The sequence below is a fragment of the Microtus ochrogaster genome, unplaced genomic scaffold, assembly GCF_000317375.1.
Source record: "Microtus ochrogaster isolate Prairie Vole_2 unplaced genomic scaffold, MicOch1.0 UNK17, whole genome shotgun sequence".
In the NCBI taxonomy this organism is placed as follows: domain Eukaryota; kingdom Metazoa; phylum Chordata; class Mammalia; order Rodentia; family Cricetidae; genus Microtus; species Microtus ochrogaster.
In genome coordinates, this window is record NW_004949115.1 from 2,704,824 (window position 1) to 2,728,552 (window position 23,729).

Sequence of the window (23,729 nt, forward strand, 5' to 3'; positions counted from 1 at the left end):
GTGTAGCCTTGTGACGCACAGTGGGCATGTGTCAGAAGGTCCTCTGGCTCTCCCTGAGCATCAGTGGGCCTTGTATGTTCTCACGTTCCCAGAGTGTGGGAGCCGGGATGCTGCTCAGGCTATGGGCTCTGAGAGATCACTGGTTATTTAGGTACTCATAAAGGAGTTTTTACAGCAATGAGCTACAAGGCTGTTAACATTTACATTCTGCTCTATGCCTAGGAGTTTGGCTTGCTGCACGCTGTGGATAAGAGTTCTGTGGACTGATCATTATGGGATGGGCCATGTTTTGCTAGGAAAAGTAGGTAGCAGCTCTGGGGATAATTACACTCTCTCGTTCAGAGACCAGAAAGACCCGAAGTGACCAGGGATGGCAGAAGTATATGGAGTTGGGCAAATGACGAGTTAAAATGGCTAACGCTCTGTCTCTTGTGCCGAGTGGAAGATGTTTCCACACAGGGATCTCACTGTCCTGGCTAGGATTTCACCAGCTGTGGGGAGTCTGCACAAATAGCTTTTAGAGTCTAAAAGCTATTATTCTAAAATTTAGACTACTGGAGACACAGCAGGATGGAGAGGTGGCTCAGCAGTTAAGGGTGTTTACGGTTCCTGCAGAGGACCAGTTTGGTTTCCAGCACCCATGCCAGGCCTCTCACAACTAATGACTCTAGCTCCATAGGATCTGACTCTCTTCTGGACTCCTTTGGCACCTGTGTGCGTGTGCACATACACAAAGAGATACACACACATACACATAAATTTTAAAAAGTAAAATAAATCTTTTTAAAAAGACAAAAAAATAAAAAAATAAAAAAATAAAGGAACAGGTCCATTCTTTTTCTGCATTGTCAAATTCATGAGCATTAAGTTGTTTGTGGCCCTCCCTTATTGTCTTTCCATATTGGAGCTATATTCTTGTTTCATTTCTGATGTTGGTGGTCTGTGTCTTTCTCGTGTGAATTTTATTGATATTTCTCTAAAGAACCAGCTTTTGTTTCATTGATTATTCTGTAAAACTTCCCTGTTTTCAGTTTCATTGTTATCCACTGTTGGTTCTTTTCTCCTGGTGATACTGTGTTTATTTTCTTCTCGCTAGTTTCTTAGCGGATGATCTTAGACTATTGATTTGAGGCATTTTCTTCTCATGCCAGCCTTTAGTGCCCTGCATTTCCTGCGGCCCACATCTTTCATTATGCTCTGATTGCATTTTGAGCCATGGATTATTCGGAAACATGCTGTTTACTTTCCAAGCGTTCTGAGATTTTTCTTCTTTTCTTTTGGTATTCGTGATAGCCAGTGAATGTACCATATGATTTCAGATATTTTATATCCAGGGTTTTTTTTTTTGTGCAGGAGGAGATGGTCCATCTTGCAGAATATTCCATGAAAACCCAAACATTCTGTTTTCTTGTATTGCATGTAATGTTCTGTGTATGTCTGTTAGAATCTGTTATGGTATTTTCAGATTTTGGAGTTTTACCATATTTTATTCTTATAGTTTCTTCAATTGTGAAGACTAGATTTTTGGAGTTCTCAATCAAATAATTTTGGATTTGTCTTATTTTCTTTCTTTAGCTTTATTAGTTTTTCTTTTGAGAATATTCTAGTGCCCTTTATAGTTATTTTTATTAACTTTGTTTACCACACAAAGAAATGGGCATCACTATAACATTTCCATATATATACATATATATGTATATATATATATATATATATATATATATATATATCATAATTTGCTTTTATTTGCGCCCCTGCTGCTGTCCCCTATTTCCCATACCCACTTCTTGTTATTAATCCCTTCCTTCCCCCTAAATAGTTCCCTCTTCTCTTTTCATGATTATTTATTTTGAAAGTGTACGACTTTTCCCTAACCTCAGCTTCAGGTATGAAGTCCACTATCATTCAATTGCTCTTCTCTTTTAAGTACATTTTTTCCTATGTCTATTTTTCGCTTCCACAATTTTAAAATTTATCTCTACCTTTCAGAAGTCCAATTGCTCTGTGTCTCACCATGGATTTTTGTAGGGCTATTTCCATAACATAGTGGTTATCACAGTTGCCTCACCCCGTGGCTTTTTGTGAGTTATTCTACTTCTGCTTCTTTAATTTCTTGAATCTTCACGTTTATATCTTTTGCCAAATTCTCAAAGTTTGAAACCTTTTCTTTCCAATAATTTTTTTCAGGCCCATTCTCTTTTTCTGGAAATTCTCTTGCATACATTTTTTATCTCAGTTATTATTGTCCTCTTATGTCCTTGAGACATTTTTCGTTTGTCTCTGTTTTCTCTTTGCTGGTCTGTAAATTTTAATTATCTACCATTAAGTTCACTGATTGTTTTCTGTAAGCGCCACTCTAGTGTGAAACCCTTCAAGTAGGCTTATTCTAGTTATTATATTTTTCGGTTGTATATTTTCCACTTGTCTTTATAATCCACATTTCTTTGCTGATTTTATTTATTTCAAGAGGATTAAAAATTGCCCTCTTCAGACATTTTTAGTGAGTGTTTTAAAATTCCTTTCAGACAGTTCCCAGCGTCTGATACCTTTTAATATTGTCATCTGTGATGCCAGCTTTTTCTCTTTCGAGTGATTTTCCCTGTACCTGATACGAATCACTTTTATTGTGTCATAGCCATTTGTCTATTATGTTAGGAGTGTTTGGGTCCTATTTATATCTGCTGTCTTTTCACTAGATAGTCCCTTTGTTGAGACCTAGTGCGAAGGGTGGGTGGTTTTGCTTCCCACTGGACCTTGCCCCCGGCACCCCAGCAAAAACGGAGCACTGAGTCATACTGCCTCACTGCACCTGGGTGGCATGGAAGTTCAATGTTCTTAGTTCTGCTGGCTCATTTCCTGTGCAAGTGGGACACTGTACCCCACCACTTCCCTCCCTCTTGTAGGAATGCGAGTCCAGCTTGCAGGTGGGCCCTGAAGCCCCAGATGAAGAGGCGGGTGATGAAATAACTCAGTGCTTTAGCTGATCCAGGGGTAGGCAAAATTTCAGCTGCTTGGACCTTGCTGACAGAGAGGACACAGGATGCCAACTACTCTACCTCATTCTACCTTGTATGGTAGAATTGATGCTACATGGATGCTCTATTGACATGGAAGCTTGGCCCTCGCTGACACAAGGCTTATGGAAGAGAAAGGACATAGTCTTTTGATTGGCCCCCTTCATTTTTTGTTTTGCCCATTCAGGTGGAGGTTAAACTCCCCACCAAGTCTCGTTGACTCCTAGAATGGAGGAATGGGAGTCCAAACTTGTCTTAGAGCATTCATTCAGGCTTTAGAGGTTAGATTCTCTACTGGGTTTGTGTGATATCAGAGCAAAAGCTGAAGTCTAAAGATTAATCCTGCCTTACTCAATCTCATTAAGTCTTGTTGCTCTTGAGTAAGGATTTGGCTTCATTCAGCCTGCCGTACACGTCACCATTAGTAGGAGCCCAGTAGGAAATTAGAATGCTGCCTGCTATGCCAGGAGTATTACCTGCTACCTCCCATTGAGCTGCGCTGATACTACTTCTGCTAGAGTCAGTGTGCGCTAGCTGCCCTGGTCACAGAATCCAAGATCAAGGGATGCTCAGCTTTTTATTTACAATTTTCAGGGGAGTTGGAGTTCCTCTCTGGTCCTTGTGGGCAAGGGATGTTGATCTTTTGTGAATAGTGCTCAGAAGCACGCTTGGACTAACATGGTTTCGGGAGCGTACATCATGCTGTTCTGATATAACAGAAAGTATGGAAGCAGACTGTGGTTTAGTAGACATCTTAAGAAGTATTTGCTCTATTCCCTTAGGATAATATTCAGAGCATTAAATGGGACTTTTTCTTTGCTTTTTCGAGACAGAGTTTCTCTGTAACTTTGAATCTTGTTCTGGATCTCACTCTCTAGATCAGGCTGGCCTCGAACTCACAGAGATCCACCTGCCTCTGCCTCCTGAGAGCCAGGATTAAAGGTGTGCACCGCCACCACCCAGCTCTTATTTAGCTGTTTTAAAATCACCTTTACCTGGTATTCTTTTGTGGGAAAGCAAGATGTGAGAGTCTCCCCCACAGTCTTTTCCCCCTAGTCTTCCTGTACTATTTGTTTTAAAATATGATTTCACTTTAAAAGATATGATCATGGTGTATCTTTTTATATTTTAGCTCAATCGCAACTCCTGTGATGACCTATGGACACCTGGAAAGTATGATGGACAAGTGGAACCGTCAACTGCAGGAGCAAGAAAAACACTTTTTTCACCAGGCCAACCACCTCAATGTTTGGAACCAGGCCTTGCTTGAGAGTGTTGATGAGGTAGGGAGATATTCTCATTAACCTTCCTGTATTGTACAGGTATTCCCAGAAAAGCACAAGAGAATAGACTTTGGTTTTGTAATTAGTTTTCTGTTGCACTATTGATGAGTAACTTGGAAACATTTTCCTAAGCTAATATGCTCCTTGAATTAGGAAGTGTTTGCTATTTGACGTGTGTTCGAGAAAATGTGTATTGCTCTATAATTATTGAGACAGTTTGAATATTGACACGGTTTTGTTCCCATTTCCCTTTAAAGATTACTCTTTTGCATCGTGAAGTGGAAAGAGTGAAGCTGGATCAGAGCAGGTAGAACCTTCGACTTCTTTGCTTGAAAGATTCAAGATTTTTTTGTTCTGTTGTTTTCCCCCTGCTGTTTATTGACATTTAATTTGTTACCCAAAATTGCTTTCAGCAGCCCTTCTGTTGACTTGTTTTGTTCAGGTTGGAAAGGGAATTGGATTTTATCCTGTCCCAGCAGAAGGAGCTGGAACAACTGTTGACCCCCTTAGAGGAGTTTGTGAAGGGGCAGAACGGGCCTTTTAATCTGCTCTGTGTGGATGAAGAGTATGAGAGAATGTAAGTAACTGAATGGAGACTGAAGAATTGGGCAGAAAGAGGGAGAAACGGAACCGTAAAGCAGGGAATAGAAATCCGTAGAAAAGGGCAAGGTTCTTCTAGTTGGTATTATTTACCAGGTTGTTTGACTGCTCCGTGTTTATCTTTTGCAGAGGCTTAGAAATGAAGGAGTCATTCCGGCAGCTTTGTTTTAGAGCATTTTGTTCGCTCTTATTTATCTCAAGCTCATGTTTGTCTACTGGGAAGCTTTTATATTTGTCAAGTGTGTTCTTAAATTAGAAATACAAAGCTTATGTATGATGTCATAGTACTGTGGAATATTCCTGGTCTCCTAATTTTGACACATACAAACCTAATATCTATACAGTTGTTTTTGTCATACATTATTTGATATTTTGAAGACAGACTGTTCATTTGAGAATGAACTATGATTTTCAAAATTGGAATGATTTTTGTCAGCGTTTCAGGCTAGGTATGCTTTATTTGTGTACTGTTCAGGCTTTACCTTGTGTGTCTGTTCACTGTCAGTGTTCCCATGGTAACTCTCTCCAGAACCGAGATTTGATAATCAGGCCACTTTATAAAGCATTAAGAGACGTTGTGGGAACATGCTACATAATCTAAATTGAGACTAACTTGGACTCATTTTTGTCAGTGGCTTGTTAGTGAATTGAGATGGAGCTTTTATGTTTTGGGTTTTGTTTTCTTCATTTTTTAAGACAGGTTCTTACCGGCTTTGCCCAGGCTTCTGTCAAACTCCTGAGTTAAAGTGTCTCTGTCACCTTAGCATTCTGAGTAGAAGGAATTGCAGGCACACATCACACTGCCCAGCTGAGCTTTTGAAAATTCTTTGCCACTGAATTTCAAGCCTTATTTTTTTAAGGCTTGAAAGTTAACATTTTGTAGGACTTTAAATGTGGGTTAGTACAGCTAATCTGCACTGACCTCCATTTTATTTCTACTTTTATATTTCTGCCTTTGTTTTCCTCCTCTTTCCCTTTTTATCTTTCTCTTCTTTCTTTGCTCTATTCGTTGGCATTGCTTATATATATATATACATATATATGTGTATATATATACATTTAACAGACTATTTCACAGATATATTTCACAGACAATAAAAACACACAAATACGTATATATACAGAGAGGGTGGGGGGTTGTTTGAGACAGGGTCTTACTATGTATCATTGACTGGCTCAGAACTCCCTAATATAGAAGAAGCTGGCCTGGGACTCCCTGTTTTGACCAATCGTTCCTTGAACTCATAGAGATCCTCCTGCCTCTGCCTCTTGAGTGCTGGGATTATAGGTGTGCAACACCATATCTGACATATTCTATATATTTATCACTTTTTTGGAAAAAGTCTTGTCTAGCACAAACCCTATAATGGCTAAGGCTGGCCTGAAGTGTTTGATCCTCTTATCTCTATTTTGCAAGTTCTGTCATTACAGGAATGTGCCACCATGCTCAATTTCTTCTATCTGTTTTGTTTTGTTTGTAAAATGCTTAACATTTTTAGAATATACTAACTGTGGATTGGGAGGCTTAAAAACATTAATTCCTTTCCAATTTCTCTTTTGTAGCCAGATTTATATTGCAATAAAACTTTCGCCTGAATTTTCAACAGTTTAGGCAACCAATTACATATAGGTGATTTGGTACAGAAAGCAATAGATGGTTACCAAGACATCTGATTGAGCCTTTTAATTTTATAGATAGTGAGTTTGAAAAATCTTCTGGCCACTTTTAATTCTTGTAAACATATCAATATACTGGACTACGTCAATCAATCAATCTTTCTTCATCTCTCCCCCCTCCCCACTCTGTCTCACAAACTTTTTGAGTGGAAATTAGATCACTAATCAGTTTGTAGTAAATTCAGATTTATCTACTTTTTATTGTTATAAAGCTCGTTTCTCATATTATTCTTTGTTTCTTGCTATAGTATATCATATAAAGTTTTACTATGAAATTTTGTATAGTCTCTATAATTGAAGCAATCTCAACATTTATTGAATATTGCTAAACATTAGCCTTCTATCTAGGTAAATATCCTATGCATACATTTTGTTTTCCCCAAAGGGTTTCTTTGCTGCAGCATTCATCAGAGACAAAAGCCTTTGCCTTTGTAGTCTTAGGTTGTGATAGCAATACGTTTGCAAACATTGAATCCATGAGACAATGTCCTCAGTCATAATTGAGAACCAATGTGATTATAGGGGAATTGAAACAAATCTAGTTGGCAATTACGTCTCTATATGTCAGTTACGGTAGAGGTGAGAAAATGTTTCTTGTTAATCTCTTTCTTTCAATTGCCTGTGTAGCTACAGATTAGCAGAAAATATAGATGCTGAGCTCAAAAGAATGTCTCAAGATCTCAAGGACATTATTGTTCACCTGAATTCCCTTGGAAGTCCTGATGACACTGCCGAAACAGTATGTTCCCTGTTCTTTTTAGAAAGCCAAGATTTCACATGAAATTGGCCCTCAATCTGTTTTTTTTTAATTTGTCACATTCTCCTGTCCTTCAGAGTACTTCATATCTGCCCTCTAGAGATATGACGCTCTTAGGCATGATTAGTGGGACAGTAAATATTTAGTAAATATTTACAGATGTAAATTTTTGTGGTCATTCCCAAGAGGGTAATATAAATGAGTCTTCTAATGTGTTCAGGACTTAATCTCTACATAATTAAACGTATCCTGGTACTTTTTTTATTCACTTACTCGCTAGTTAATTTTTCATAACATCTAATTTATTTACTCATATAAATATAAGCAGATATGCCTAGGTCTATTAGACATATTTATATCTTTAGAATGTAGTGACATAACTTTTAAGACATAACATGTTCTCATAGAATTTTTTTAAAATATTGTCATTATGTTTCTCACTGCCTCGCGGAATACTACTTAGTTCATAAAGCAAATACATTATATTATAGGAATGTAGGGCTTAGGATCCTGTTAGAATTGAGATTCTATGAATTAATTTGTCAGTAAGAAAGAAACAATGTTTTTTACATTTTTCCTCTACTCTAATTATAAAGAGCTTATTTCCTCTACCTTGTCCTTTTGTCTGGGCAGCACAGATGAAGTCCTCTTTTCCCCACTCCCGATAAATGGCACTAGTGCTGAGAGGAATCTCCCATTGTAGGCGCTTCTATTGTGCCGTCTATCATTAATTATAAGTAGCAGTGAGGCTGGGCTCTTGGTAGATGAGAATGAATAACTTATACATAAAGGGTGATTATTCTCTAGCAATTTCTTTGTCCAATTAGACGCAGACTGTCCTTTCTATACACACATGTTATTACTGAATTTTTTTAATCACGAAAAAACAGCCAATTACAGTTGAGAAACTATTAGAATTTTGTTTGTCACCTAATCTCTTGGGGTCTTGGCTCCTTCTTTTGAAAAATGTCAAGGGTAGAATAAATGATTTGTAAGTTCCTTTCAGCCATAAAACAATGCTATTCTCTACTTAGCATCAATCTAAAATGGAACAATGACACATATAAATTAGTCTGGAATTACCAATGCTACCATCTGCCCTGTGTTCACAAAGATGATCATGAGTCAACAAAGTACATTTCTGTTACATTCAAAATGCAATTTCAAGATTCAGAATTGTTTTGTTGTTTAGATTTCTGATGCATAGGTAAACACAAACAGATTTAGACATGGCACAGAACTGGATTTAGCAGAGTTAGTAAAATCCTATCTTTATCATTTCCCCAATTTTGCCCATAATTATTTTAACTAGTGAATAGCAAGTAGTCTTATGTTTTCATTTTTTCATTGTAGGGATAATTGAGATATTTAAGATGACTGAGTTAAAGGCAATTACTGTGTGATAGCAGGACAAAGGAAGCAAGAGATTATCCCTCTTTTCAGATAGCATAAACCGTGGAACAGAAAGTAGGAAAAAACACACCTACTAAATGATAATATCCCTGTGGATAATGTAAATATCATCTCAAAGCCCTGCTACAATGGATTATATATCATGCCACAAAAGTAAAAGCTGTGTGTTCCAGCATTCATAGCGCTGGGATTCAATGACTTCTATTACTTTTGTATATGTGTGTCAGGGTAAATGGGAGAGACCACATGATACTTAAATTTTTTATTAAACATTATGTTCTGTTACCCAGCTGTAGTTTTAATAAAGTTCATAAAGAAAATTAAAGCATCAATATTACCAATCCCTTCTTACTATATTGATGTACTTCTACAATTTTTTACAATGCTGGAAAAATGTTCTTCTGTTTAAATAAAATCATAAATATACATATAGTGATTTTTACTTCCTGTTTTCATGGTTCTCTCTTGAAATTTTAGTCACTCTTTGACAATGTGAATTTTAATGCTGCCAAGATATTTCACCAGAGGTGAATTTTATAATATTTTAACATCTTTATTAGTTGAGATATTGATTTAAAATTCTGGGCAATCTAATATAGCCTTTTAATGACCAGTTATATTTAGATTTGAGTAGGCTCATATAGAGTAAAATATACTGAGTAACAAGGTATAAATATTTTAAAACTATTGACACATGCTATAAAAATTTACATTTGAAAATTTGGGCCAATTTATATTACCGTCGAGTGTATATTAATGTATTGATTTTTCCTACTTGCAAATTGAGTGTTCTGGATCTAAATATTGAAATCTTAAATACTCCCAAATCTAAAACTCTTTCAGTGATGAAATGATGTATAAGCGGGAAAGTCCACACCCATGGAAGGGGTCACAGCCAAAAGCACTGACATAGCTGGGCTAGGGATACAGTTCAGTGGTTAGAGTCTTGTGTAACATATGAGAAACAAATGAACAAGAAAATAAACAAACCAACACACGCACACAACTGTAGTTATAATGCAAATATTATATACCATCACCTTCAGGCTTTATGTACAAGCTAGGCATGACATATAAATTCCATGTTTAGGCTTGTTTCCATCTCCAGGATATTTCATTATATATAATGTAATCTTCCAAAAAATTGAAAAACCTGAAATAATTCTTTTCCAAGCATTTCGGGTGGGGAGCAATCAACCTGTACTTGACTGTTGAGTGCTACTATTTTTAAAACAACGGATTTAAGGAGCCCTACACGTTGGTAGGCTCCTGTAGGCCCAGCACTCAGGACGCAGAGCAAAGGGCTTTGGCTACATGGTTAACTTCCACGCAGGTCTGTAGTGCTTTAACAAGCCTCTGCTTCAAAAACCAAAGCAAAACACGCAATTGCTGATTTGATTGACAAATTTGATATTCTTAATTGTATGTGGATTGATTTGTTTGCTTTCTTTTGAAATATCTTTTAATGTCCTTTATTTTTATGTTGTGCTCATCAGGTTTTTTTTTTTATTAGTTTGTAGGAATCCAATCCCTGATAATTACAAAATGAATAGATTGAACTAATGCATAAAAGTAATTAGTGTTATAAGTATGAAGTGGCACCATTAATGTGTAGTTCATTGTCAGTGCTCCATTTACCAGAAGAAAATTAAATGTTGCTTCTCAATTTCAATTTCCTATGTTTCTTTCTTTTTGTTTACTCCGTTAGAATAATCATGATCTAAAAATCTTGGGTGTATTTTCAGCTTCAACAGATTTTCAGAATTCTGAATGCTCACATGCAGTCTCTGCAGTGGATCAGCCAGAATTCAGGTGGGTGTCTGCTTTCTATATCGTGTTGTAGGTATGGAAATATTGGACAACACACATTGTGTTCTCCATGACCACACTGACATAAGAGCTCTGCTGAAGGGAAGCCCATATGAGCTCTGAAGCACTAAGAAGAAATTAATAAAAACAGGGAATGGATAGAGGCAGTGTTTTGACAGTATGAACAGAAGCAGAACTTTTAAATTTGTTTTCTGTATACAGCTTTGATCGCAGTCAAACAAATGTTTCCTATACTCAGAATTGAACCCCAAAATGGGAAGAAAGACAAATACTGAAGATCCTCAAAATCAGTGCAGTTTATAGCATCCTAACTCGGTGCGGATAACCATTGAACACAACATTCCTTTTTGAGTGTGTTGTGTGGGTGGGTGTGCATATGTATGCCTTGGGTGTTTGAGGCTTGTGTGTGCATGCTTGTGGAGACTGGGCAAGTAAGCATGGAGTATCTCCCTCTATTCCTCTCTATCTTATTTTCTGATAGCGTTTCTGAGCCTTGGGTTCATGGATTAGCAGCAAGCACCTAACCAACTGAGCCACCTGCAGCGGCCCAGAGCACAGTGTTCTTAGTAATGCGTTCTTATTAGGTGAAAAGAAATGCAGAGCTGAGTAAACTTTCAGTGTCAGAATTATATATAGAACAAATATCACTACCATTTTATAGCTATAGAAAAATAAATAAAATATATTCATATATTAATGTTAATAGAAATTAGTTTTTTTCAGGTACACAGTTATATTTCAGCCTGACATATTTCTATGATAAATACCACTTACTGTACACAATTTCTTTGTGTCAGGAGCACCATGTAACCTTTTTCCAGATATTATAGATCTGGGACTAGTCTCTCCTCTCTTTTGTTTTTTTTTATTTATTCTTCGCTCATATATTACATCCCAAGTGCAGTTTTCCCTCCCTCCTCTCCTCCCAGTCCCTCCTCCATACCGTTCTCCCCCAGATCCTCTCTTCCTCCTTTCCCTTCAGAAAAGGGCAGCCCATATATTAGGGTTTTTACTGAGAAATGAGATGTAACTTATTTTTCTTATATATTTGTATTCTAAATTTAAAAGTCAAATATCATTAATAAATTTGGATTTCTTTGTTCTATACATGGAAAGGGCTTATAAGCACTGACAGTTAGATACCCAAGTTACAGGTGTAGGAAAGGGTGTGTGGATATGGGGTGAGTTACGGGGGAGAGGGTGAATATAATCAAAGCATATTATACAAAATTCTGAATGAACTAATAAAAACATTTTATATGCTTTGCCTAAATGTAGGGATACAATGAAATATTAGGAAAAAATAATATGAAACTCAGTCAAGCAAGCAATCACAAGTTTTCAAGACATAGCCATAAAATAATATAAATTTTTTCTTACTTGGCTTTCTGGATTCTTCATTCTCTGAACTACTAGACATCAGCTACAATGAACTTCTTCAGTGTCTTTCTCTTAGAAATATACCTATATTATCATTCACCGTTAGCTGCTTCTTTCCTGAGTTAGAGGAATAAATGCCCTGTCCCTCTTTAAACTGTGTTTAGAATCACTGCAGGGAAGTTAAGTTCTATATTGTTTGCACATGCATTTGTTAAAATAAGGAGATGCATGCTGTGGTGACGTGAATGAGAATGACCCCCATGAGTTCATAGATTTGAATTCGTAGGCCCCAGTTGGTGGGACTGTTGGGGAAGGATTAGAGGGTATGGCCTTTTTGGAGGAAGTGTGTCACTGGGGATGGGATTTGGGGTTTCAAACACCTAGGTCATTCTCAGATAGTGTTTCTCTCTCTCTCTCTCTCTCTCTCTCTCTCTCTCTCTCTCTCTCTCTCTTTATCCCTCCCTCCCTCCCTCCCTCCTGCATGATTATGGATTGAGATGTACATTCTCAGCTACTGCCATGTCTGCTTGCCTGCTGCCATGTCTACCATGATGGGTTTAGACTCTAACCCTCTGCAACCACGAGTCCCAAATGAAACATTTTCCTTTGTTCATTGCCTTGGTCATAGTGTTTTGTCATGACAATAGAAAAATTTCACACACACACATACACTACCACCACCACTACCATCACACACATATTCAGGTCAAGTTATTACCTCTTTTAATGTGCATTTAGTCTCTGTGAAGATTAAAAGAAGCAGTGTATAGCTTTCTTTGAATTGTGCTTTGCCCATAGTTGATAATCAGTGAATGACAGTAGGCAGAAATAGTTACTGGTTGTCAAATGTGTGCTGTATGTGTATGGGAGGGGGAGATAGGAAGGTCATGGGGTTCAAAGGTAGCTGTTAAATTGGATCTAGAGATGCTAGTTCCAGGGATGCTGTCATTGAATACCACTTGTATAGAGACTTTGATAGATTAACTAAGAAGTGGTAAAATGTTAATAACCATGCAATGCCAAAGAATGAGATTATGCGAAGTTTTCCTGTGTGTTGCTTATTTTTCTACAGTGAACAGTACTTTTGGGGTGGAGTTAAAGGAGGTGTCACAAGGTAATTTGGGTTATAAAGAAAAATTGCAGTGATTTTTTTTCTTGGTGGGGATCCTCTTTGTCATAAATGAAATCACAAGGCTCCCAGCCAGTGTTGCTTTTATAAAACTGAAGTTGCTAGTGTTGCCAGGGATTTACTTTATATAAGTGAAGAAATTGTGGCCCAGAAACATTTAATGACTTCTTTAGAACCTGCGGCTGAGACCAATCATAGAAGAACTGGGACCAAGATTCAGATTTCCTTATGTACAAAACAAGATTGTTAATCCTGGTGTGCTTTTCAAACATTGTGGTTATGGTTAGATACAAAAACAAATCTTAATCATGTACAAAACAGTAGAGGACACGGCTGTCAAAATACGATAATATTTTGGACGGGCTGTAAATTTTAGGTGTCTGGGTAAAGCTCTCAGTCAGAATCGGGAGCCAGAAAGCGATGGTTAATGGGAATTCCTTATTTGCTAAAGATTCATTTGAGCTAAAGAAGCAATGAAATGTAGACATTCACTTGAGTTGGGGGCTCTGCTGAAAAATGAGGAAGCCTGCTAATTCCTGATAGTGCAAGCTTCTTTTGCCATTCCCACCCAACAAGCCTTTCCTTTTCATATCAGGAAATGGGGTAATCAAGAAATGGAGCATGGCGGACTTTAATTATGCTATCCAGGAGAGGAGTTTTCTTTTTGTTTTATTTTTGCTTTTTAATAGTTAATTGAATCATGTCTGCTGAAATGGTCTGTGGACTGAAAGTTTTAAGATTAAATGAGTCCATTTGTTCACATTCAGAGAGCAGTTATAGAAAAATGAATGAGTGTGTTATTCTGGCAATACAAATATTATATTTTACTAAAGAGAAATCATTAACTCATATAAAATCAAATCTTTATTTTAAAAGGTTTCTGGGAAATGTTTTTGTGACTTAATATCTGTAATATTGGCACAAAAATTTTCCATAATAAAACATGGCAGCTGTTACATGAAAAATATCACATATTTAACTGAAAATCATTTCTTTAAAAGTGATTTTGATGAATATTATTAACTGAGAAAAACTAAAATGAAAAGACTATATACTGTGTGATTCCAAATATATGGCATTCTGAAAAAGGCAAAGCTGTGGAGACAGTAAAAAAAAGATCAGTAGTGGATGTGGTGATGAATAGACAGAACACAGAGCAGCAGAAATACTTTCTAAGGTACTGTAGTGATGGATGCCTATCATTATACCTTTGCTTCAACCCGTATGATGAGCATCAAGTGTGAACCTCAGGGTAAACGGTGGACTTAGGGTGGTAATGGTAGTCTTATCAGCTGCAAGAAATGAACCTCTCTGGTGTGGTATATTGGTAGCTGAGGAGGCTGTGATTGTTGAGGGTTGTTGGGAAATCTCTTTATCTGGGCAATAGTTTCATGAATTGAAAGCTACTCCAAAGAGTCCATTTTAGTTCAAAAAATAAATGAAATAAATAAAAATGAATTGGAAGTTGAACATTGCATACAATTTAAGTACGTTGACACATTAAATTCATTGTCCATTCAACTCTTCAACATACACAAAGAAAGTGTGGCAAACAAGGCTACTTCTCTCCTCTAACTTCTACACAAGCTATAGGGATAGGACAGAAATAGAAAAGGGATCAGAGACTGTCAGATTTAGGGGAGTCTGAACACACTCAGGACTTCAGATGTGATGCTTATCCACTGTTAGACATTATCCATGTTTTATTCTTGCAAGTTATATAGTTGAGAGTGTGTAGTAGCCACAGATCCAAAATATATATTCCATGTCTTGTATTCCTTTTTGTAAAAAAAATTGCAGCATTATTAAAGGTTGACTTGATGATGGTGCTGTGGTCACACATCTGTCTTCTGAGTTGACAGTCACTGAAGCTGCAGCAACTTTAGGTCTTCTGGGACCACATAGACAGAATTGACAGTCCACCTGAGGCAATTTATTTGTTTTTAGTATGTGGTGCTACTTCTGGCAGGGGAGGAAGGTGGAATAAGGGATCCGTGTTTCCTGTTGGTGATGTATGAGGGTCTTCTATCTATCTGTTGCTTTCATTGGTTAATTAATAAAACTGCTTGGCCTGATAGGTCAGAACATAGGTAGGTGGGGAAGACAGAACAGAATTCTGGGAGAAAGAAAGCAGAGTCAGGCAGATGCCATGCTTCTCCTACCCAGGACACATGGTGGTTAGACTCATGCTGGTAAGTCACAGTCAAGTGGCGATACACATTAATAGAAATGGGTTAATCAAGATGTGAGAGTTAGCCAGTAAGAGGCTAGAGCTAATGGGTTGGGAAGTGTTTAAATGAATACAATTTATGTGTTGTTATTTCGGGTGTAAAGCTAGCCATGCGAGAGTCTGGCATGATGAAAAGCAGGCCTGCCTGCCACTCCTTTTACATGTTGGTTCATATACCACCAAATCACTGCTGTGGATGTGAATAATTATCAAATGGCACAATAGGAAAGGAGTAGGCTATGAAAAAACTTCTAGTCATTATTTGAAACTTCAATATTATCATGGATGGCATTTTTCTTATTTCATGAAGTGTCTCGAAGCTATAAGACTAAATATATTTTATTTATAATCATCACAGGCTCCTAAAGAGTGGAATTGTGTACTTGTTTTATAGATTTCTCATACTTATATTGTTATTTAGGGCAGAAAGAGTTACTCTCTAGAGTAAATGACTTTGAGGGTTATAATATTTCCAAAATATAGTCCCATACCTGTGACTATTTTACTTTTTATGCCAAATATTCTTAGTCACCAACTGTACTTTACTAATTCTTGCAATGAAATGTTTTTAGGGTCATTTTAGTTTTGCATAATGTGTTATAATCATGCTTTAGTTTTGCCCAATATTAATAGTTATTATTTGAGGTGACTGTTTCAAATTAAATTTTTTGGTGTTAGATGCTTTTAAAGATGTTTTAATTCAGGCAATAAATGATTTAAAAATATTTTGTTAACTAGGCATAGTGGCATACACCTTTAGTCCCAGCACTCAGAAAAGCATAAATAGTTGAATCTCTGTGAACTCTAGGTTGGCCTGATGTACAGAGTGAGTTCCAGGTTAGGCAAGGCTAAGCAGTGACACCTCGATACAAATAAAAAAAATATTTTATTAAAGCTAAACATAGTGGCATAAACACCCTAGTCCCAGTACCTTAGGAAGTAAAGACAGGGGAATCAGGCATTCAAGGTGACCCTCCACCACACAATGAGTAGCAAGTTCAAGGCTAGCCTGTATTGTATGAGACTTTGTATCAAAACAAACAGAAAAAAAGGAGTTCTATTTTGTTAGTTATTTCAGCTGTCTGGTATGAAGAGCATCAGAGACTGAGAGGCCAAAAGATGCCTTTAAATTGCAATTGAGGAGTCCTCTTCCTTTTTCATCTTCTACAATAGACTCCGATTCACTGATTGAGGCTGTTCTTTTTACCTCTGCCTTTTCTTACATTCTTTGGGCAATCTTGGTGACATTGGTAGATTGGTAAAGTCCTTACTTATATTCTGGAATTGAACGTTCCACTTCAGATACTTGAGAATTGGATGGCTTTTGCCAGCGCTGTGACAGCAGCACAAAGCCACCTAAGCGGACTTTGCTCCTGTAGACTTAAACTCAATGGGGACACTCGCATCTTCCCAGTGCAGTTAATTGAAAGGCATTTTGTGTCTTTCCACTATTTAAATGATCCACTTGATCATCTTTGCCATTCTTTACAGACAAAATAAATGTTGTCCCTTAATTCCAAAGACCTTCTTGTACTTTAGCTTAGGGGACTAACCGTAGAATTAAACAAATCTTCAGTTCCTGTTAAGAAATGGTGTATGATGGTTAACATTCTCAGAGCTGACTTTTCAAACTTCTTTTTCTATATGTAAATCCAGATTTGACATACCCTCAATACATCTGCAAAATTAGATTTCTCACTAATCCTACTTATGTACATTTTGTGCCCAAGTGTATTTCCTCAAGCTGGAGAGTTTCCCCATATGAATTATATGCAACATAATTCAAATCACTTCCAAATAGCAGAATTTATATTGTTTGTGAGAAAGATGGATTTTTTTCCCTCTGAAGCAATTTTCTTCCTGTTAGTGACAAAAACCCAAACAAACAAACCCTCAAGTATACTGGAACCCCATGATAAAGCTGTTTGGGGGCCCGTGCTCAATAGCCACCTCAAACATGAACAAACCTGATGGCTGTTCTTCAGTTAAGCCTCCCAGATAATGTTCAGATAGGCAATTCTCATTTTAAGCACTTGAGTGTTTGCCGGAACAACTAATACCATTATGGTGCAAGTCATAGCTCAGCACCATGCTTATTGTATTTTTTGAGGCATGGTTTTACTGTGTAATTCAGGTTGACTTTGATTCATGGTGAGCCTCTTGCCTCAGTTTCATAAATTCTGTGCCACCATACTCCGCTCAATGCTTAGTTTATCTATTTTTAAGTTTTTATCACGTTTACTTATTTGGAGGGGCCATGTATATTTCACAGTAAGTCTGTGAAATTCGGAGGACAATTTGGGATATGAAGTTGACTTTTTATTTCCACCATATGGTCTCCGGGGATCTAATTTATGTTGTCAGTCTTGGTGGCAAGTTCTTTTACCTGGGCCAAGGCATCTTGCTGGCCCAGTATTTAGTTTATTATAAAATATAATCTATGGATTTAACATATATTTATTGTACATATCAATGAATTTCAGTATGATACTTCAATATATGCGTGTATTATATGCTGTTTATCCAAAATTTCACAAGATTTGACAAGCAGGTGCATTAATAGAAAAAGCACGGTTAGACAGGAGTCAGCTGTACAAGCCCAACTGTGAATCCTAGTTAGCTTAGGCCTCTGAGAAGTTGTTTACGCCTTCCTACACTTTTATTTGCCACCACAAAGTATTGTGAGAATCAAAGTCGCATCCACAGGAATTGGAAACACGAGTGATGGGGCTGGGAGATGACTCAGTGGGTAAGAGTAATTGCTGTGCAGTCATGAGGACCTGGCTTCAGATTCCCAGCACCGGTATGAAAAGCTGGGTGTTGCCAATTCTGCCTATAAACACAGTGCCAAAGAGGTAAGGGGCAGAGATAAGAAGATTGCTGGGGCTTTCTGCCTTATAGCCTGGCTCCTATTCAGTACAATAACCTGTCTCAATGGAACAGGGCAAAGAGTGATAACATGGACACCTGATGTTCTCTGCATGCACACCTGTGTACACACACGCACATATACCACACACATACACTGTACATACACACGCACCAAAAAAAAAAAAAAAAACCAAAGTGCTATGTAGCTATGTAGCGTGAATTCTAATTGGTCTTACTAATAAAAATCCGGAGTCAGCTATCAGGGGTGAAAGTTGAGAAAGATCAGGGAAACAGAGCAGCCAGTCACTAGAGAGTTCTTACCTCTACCAGTGCTCAGATTAAAGGGATGGTCCTGTCTCTATGACTCCTCAGACTAAAATTCTATCTCTATGAAACCTCAGCCTGCCCCCGAGCACCTGTCTCCTCCCATCTTATATTCTTCTCTTGACCCAGCCATATCACTCCTGTCTCCACCTCCCTAGTGCTGGGATTAAAAACATGTGATCCCATGGATCACCTTTATGTGAGTTCTGTTTCTCTTTTAGACAGATTCAATCTTGTGTAGCCTAGAGTGACCTTGAACTCACAAAGCTTCATCAGCCTCTGTCTCCTGAGTGCTCGGATTAAAGGTGTGTACCACCACTGCCTGACTTCTGTGACTAGCTAGTGGTTTATCTCTGCACGCTGATCTTCGGGCAAACTTTGTTAGAATACAAATAAATTATCACTACAGTGCTATGTGATTAGATATTGTAGTTTTAGATGTTGTCTAGATGTTGAGTAGAACACCCACTGTGTCCAGGCCCTGTGTTACTCTGAAGCAGGTATATATGGTTATCATTGTTATTATTAGATTATCTTTATATGTTATGTCAATGTATTATCTCTGCCTTCAGCAGGTACAAAGGCAGGAGGCAAGGTGTGATAAAGAAGAAAAACAGGGAGGGGGGCAAAATGGCTCAGTAGGATTTTCTGTGTTTTGTTTATTTTCTGGAAGAGGGTATTTGAAGTGAGACTTCTATAATGAGTAATATTTTGATAATTTTGATAAATTCCCAGATGAAGGCCACATAAAAATGTAAAATAACTCTATTACCTGGGCTACTTACCACGTGTCTGCAATAATTCAGGACACCTTGTCATTTGGTCATCTTTCTTCTTTATCGCTCTTTGAAATGTGTTTTTCTTTTTTTTTTTTTTGGTTTTTCGAGACAGGGTTTCTCTGTAGCTTTGGAGCCTGTCCTGGAACTCCCTTGGTAGACCAGGCTGGCCTCGAACTCACAGAGATCCGCCTGCCTCTGCTTCCCGAGTGCTGGGATTACAGGCGTGCGCCACCACCGCCCGGCTGAAATGTGTTTTTCATTGACTGTATGTGAAGAGCAGCGCTGTATCAAGCATAGTGTCTCATCATCACTTTGATAGATCAACGAAGAGACCAGATAGATTCTTAAAGGTGTGTGCCACCACTGCCTGACTTCTGTGACTAGCTAGTGTACGTGCCTTTGGTGGAGGTGAGAGCTTTGAGCCTCTCTGAATACTTCTCCTATTCAGCAGTATATGCCACCAAGAACTTAAGTCTGTCCATCCGTTACTTGAATTTCAATAAACTAAATGTCTTAAAGTAGCCATGACTAGTCAGAGGATAATCTCATATTCTGTCTTCCCCTCCCCCCTTTTCTCTTCACTCTCATTTTCTGAATTACAAGGAAACACTAATTACATTAAATTCCAAAAATTCAAAGTTATTGTCAAAAGCAACTTAACCTCATATATAGGACATATTCTGCAATAGCTAAAACCTTAGCATGTGGTATACCTAGGGAGGCTAAGGTAGGATAGTCACAAGTTTGAGGCCAGCCTGAATGTCATAGTGAGTTCCAAGCCAGCTTTAACGACAGAGAAAAAAGACTGTTTCAAACAACAGCAATAACAAAATACCGTATTTATATGTGTCGGTCTTTTTTGTTATTAAAATTTTTCTGTGGTCTATTTAGATTCACACATAGTTGCAAGAAATAGTATAGAAACCCTACTTATTGTAACTTTATTTTTCCCAGTTATAATATTTTACAAAACTGTAGTATAATACCATAATCAGGATACTGACATTGACTCAGCCTGTCACAGATTTGTTCAGTTTTAATTGTATACATGTTAATTACATGCAGCCTTCTTGCATATGTGTAGGATTTTATATGTATCACAACAGCAAAATGCTCACCAGTTCCATGACACATAGCTTGTTCATGTGTCCTTTTGTCACAACACCCATCCTTCATTCTGATCCCTGCCTTACCACTGAGTTTGAACCTACTGGAAACAACTGATCTAGTCTGTTTTGCTGAAATGTATTGTGATTTATTATATAAATAGCATTGTACAGAACGTGACCTTTGAAGAATGACTTTTTCCCCGTTCTGCAAAATTCCCTAAAGATTTGGTTAGCTTGTTGAATATACGAACAGTTTGACTCTCCCTATTGGTAAGCACTATTCCAGTATAGGTATAGCACATTTTGTCTAACTGATTATTCTATTTAGGACATTTGGGGATAAATTGAGTAAAGCTACTATGAACATCCATGGACAGATGATGAGCATAAGTGTCTTAGACTATAGTTGTTAGATCCTATGGCAATTGCTTGTTTACTTGTTTTCAGACAGGGTCTCATGTAGCCCAGGCTGGCCTTGAGCTCACTGTGTAGCTGAGATTGACTTTGAATTTCTGCTCCTCTTGCTTCCATCCCCTAAGTACTGGGATTGCAGGTGTACTCCACCAAGCCCAGCCACATAGCAAGAAAGGCCCACAGCTTTCTATAGTGGTTGTACCTCTTTCCATTGCCACCAGCAATGTATGAGTTGTATGGTGTGTCTGTGTCCTTACCACTCTTTGGTAGTCTAAGTATTTTTCACTTTAACCCTATAATGGATGTGTCGTGATATCATTGTGGTGTACATCATCCTCGTGTCTAATGAGAGTGAGCATCTTTTCCTTGGCTTACTGCAGTAAAATATCTTCCATGCTTCTTTCTCCCTTTATAATTCTTCTTTACTCTAAAGTTTGAAGGATTTTTCTTGTATTCTAGATAGTAGCTCCTTATCAGATATGTAGCTTGAAGATAATCTTCCCACTCTATATCTTATCTATCTTATCATCCTCTTTATGGGAGTCACAGAACAGAAGTATGATTTTGATGATAGGCAATTTGTCAGCATTTGTTTGATTAATTTTGCTCATATCCCAAAGATTTTTCTCTAATTTTTTTTCAGAAAGTTTTATCTTTTTATACTTTTTAAGGTTATCCATTTAGGTTTTATTTTGTATAATAAGTTTAGATCAAGGATCTTTTGTTTGCTAATTTTGCCTAAACTCGTTCAGTTGATCCAATACTATTGGAAAAGCTGTCCTTGGTCAGTTGGATTTATTTTATTTTCTTATTAAGTTTGTTTGTTTATATTGCATGTGTGTGTTCACATGCATACACATGCCACAACACGCATATCAAAGTAAGAAGACAATTTGCAGGAGTCAGTTCTCTCTACCATGTGGACTTCAGGTATTGAACTTGGGTGCTCAACTTTGGTGGCAAGCACTCTTACCTGCTGAGCCATCTTGTAATCTTCTTTCCCTTTTAAAGACAGGCTCTGACATCATAGCCAAAGTTGGTCTCTAACTCACAGCAATCCTCCTGCCCCAACCTCCTTAAACATGGGATTGCTGATATGAACCACCATATCTGGCCCTTGAATTTGCTTTCGTGCCTGATCAAAAATCTATTTGGTGTGTGCTTGAATTTTTTTCTGAAGTCTTTATTTTGTGGATCTTTGATTCTTTCCGCTTAAATACCACACTGCTATCATTGTTGTAGCTACATATTTTATAAATATAATAAATAATATTTATTTCCTTCAGTCAAAAGTGTTTTAGCTATTTTAATTCTCTTGCTTTTCTACAAACATTTTTATGATATTTGTTAAGAATTGCATTTAAAGCTTACATTTTAGACTATAGATGGATTGGGGGGAAATTAACATCTTAACTATATTATGAGCCTTCCCAGCCACAAACATATTGTGTCTCAAAATTTTACTAGGTCTTCTTTGATTTCTTTCATCATCATTTTGTAATTTTTTCACACACTTTACATACACGTTTTTATTTCATTTTATTTACAGTGATTTTTAAGTGGATTGTGTTTCATATGCTCATTGGTAATTTATAAAACCAATTTTGTTTATTGATCATCTATCTTTTGATCTTCTAAGACAGGGACTGGAGAGCTGGTTTAGTTGTTAAGAGCACATCTTACTCTCGCAGAGGACAAGGGTTCCTTCCCTGCACCCACACAGTGGTTCATAAACTTCTGTAGCTCCAGATTCAGGGAATCAGACACCCTCTTTGTGCTTTGTAGGCACCAGACCAGCACACAGAGCGTATGCATACAGAAAAGCAAGACACTCATGAAACATAATAAGTAAATCTAATTTTTTAAAAAAAATGACTCACTCTTGTAATCCCCATCTATTTCTAGGTGGATGATTTTGTTTTAATCCTAAATAGATACTAGATTTAATCAAATGTTTTCTCTGTATCAATTGTTACATTATTTTTCTTATTTGTTTATATAATGGAAACAGGGACATTTTTTTAGATACAGCAGCAGCCATATGTATGCAGAATAAAAATCTACTTTTATTTGGATCTGTTTTGGAACAGGTCTTTAAATATTATGAGCTATTTTAAGTATTCTTCAGATTTATTGGTCTGTAGTTTTCTCTTTTGTTTTTGTGCTGCCTTTTCCTGGTTTAGGTATTAATACTGTTTTATTAGGATTTGTCAGACAATGGTGTTAATTCTTCTTGAACGCTAAATCATCAGTGAATCTATTTGGACCTGGATATTTTTTGTAGGGGGATATTTTCACTTGTTTTTAAAACTTTTCTGATGGTGTATTTTATCTTGGTTAAATTTTGAAACTTTGTGGTTTCTCAGAGAATTGGTACATCCCTGTTAGGCTGGTAAACCGTAAGTATAGAGTAGTTTTGTAGTGGCATACCCTGTTTCTTTACTAATGCTGGTGACTTACGTTTTTCTGAGCTTAAATTTCTCCCTCTTGCCTAGAAGTTTATTAAATTTATTGACTTTTTTCTCAAAGAATTAGCTTTTTAGCTCATTGATTTTTCTCTCCGGTGATTCTGTTTGCGGTTGTATTCACTCCACTCCTTATTATTTCCTCCCTTTGCTTGCTTTGTGTTAATTTTGTCCTTTTTCTATTTTCTAAGGTAGGTACTTAGAATACTGATTGGAATCCACTGCTTGTTTCTATGGTATTCCTTTAAAAAGGCATTTCTCTTAAGCAGCGGTATGTTTGATCCCAGTTGTCATCTGCAGCCGTCACTTTCTTGGATGGTTATTTTATTTTCATCATCAAAACTTTGGATGTTCACTTTCCTAGACATGGACGGAGGGGGGAGGACCTAGGACTTACCACAGGGCAGGGAACCCTGACTGCTCTTTGGACTGGAGAGGGAGGGGGAGAGGAGTG

At 37.3% G+C, this 23,729-nt stretch overlaps 1 protein-coding gene across 1 annotated transcript in view; it reads left to right on the forward strand.

Annotated features, from left to right (window-relative positions):
* Nup62cl (nucleoporin 62 C-terminal like) overlaps window positions 1–23,729 on the forward strand; it is a 74,169-nt gene that overhangs the window by 42,274 nt on the left and 8,166 nt on the right. The window contains exons 4-8 of the mRNA XM_005367356.3: window positions 4,147–4,297; window positions 4,555–4,604; window positions 4,740–4,874; window positions 7,202–7,313; window positions 10,490–10,556. Coding sequence (XP_005367413.1) covers window positions 4,147–4,297; window positions 4,555–4,604; window positions 4,740–4,874; window positions 7,202–7,313; window positions 10,490–10,556 — 515 coding nt within the window. The remainder of the gene's footprint in view (window positions 1–4,146; window positions 4,298–4,554; window positions 4,605–4,739; window positions 4,875–7,201; window positions 7,314–10,489; window positions 10,557–23,729) is intronic.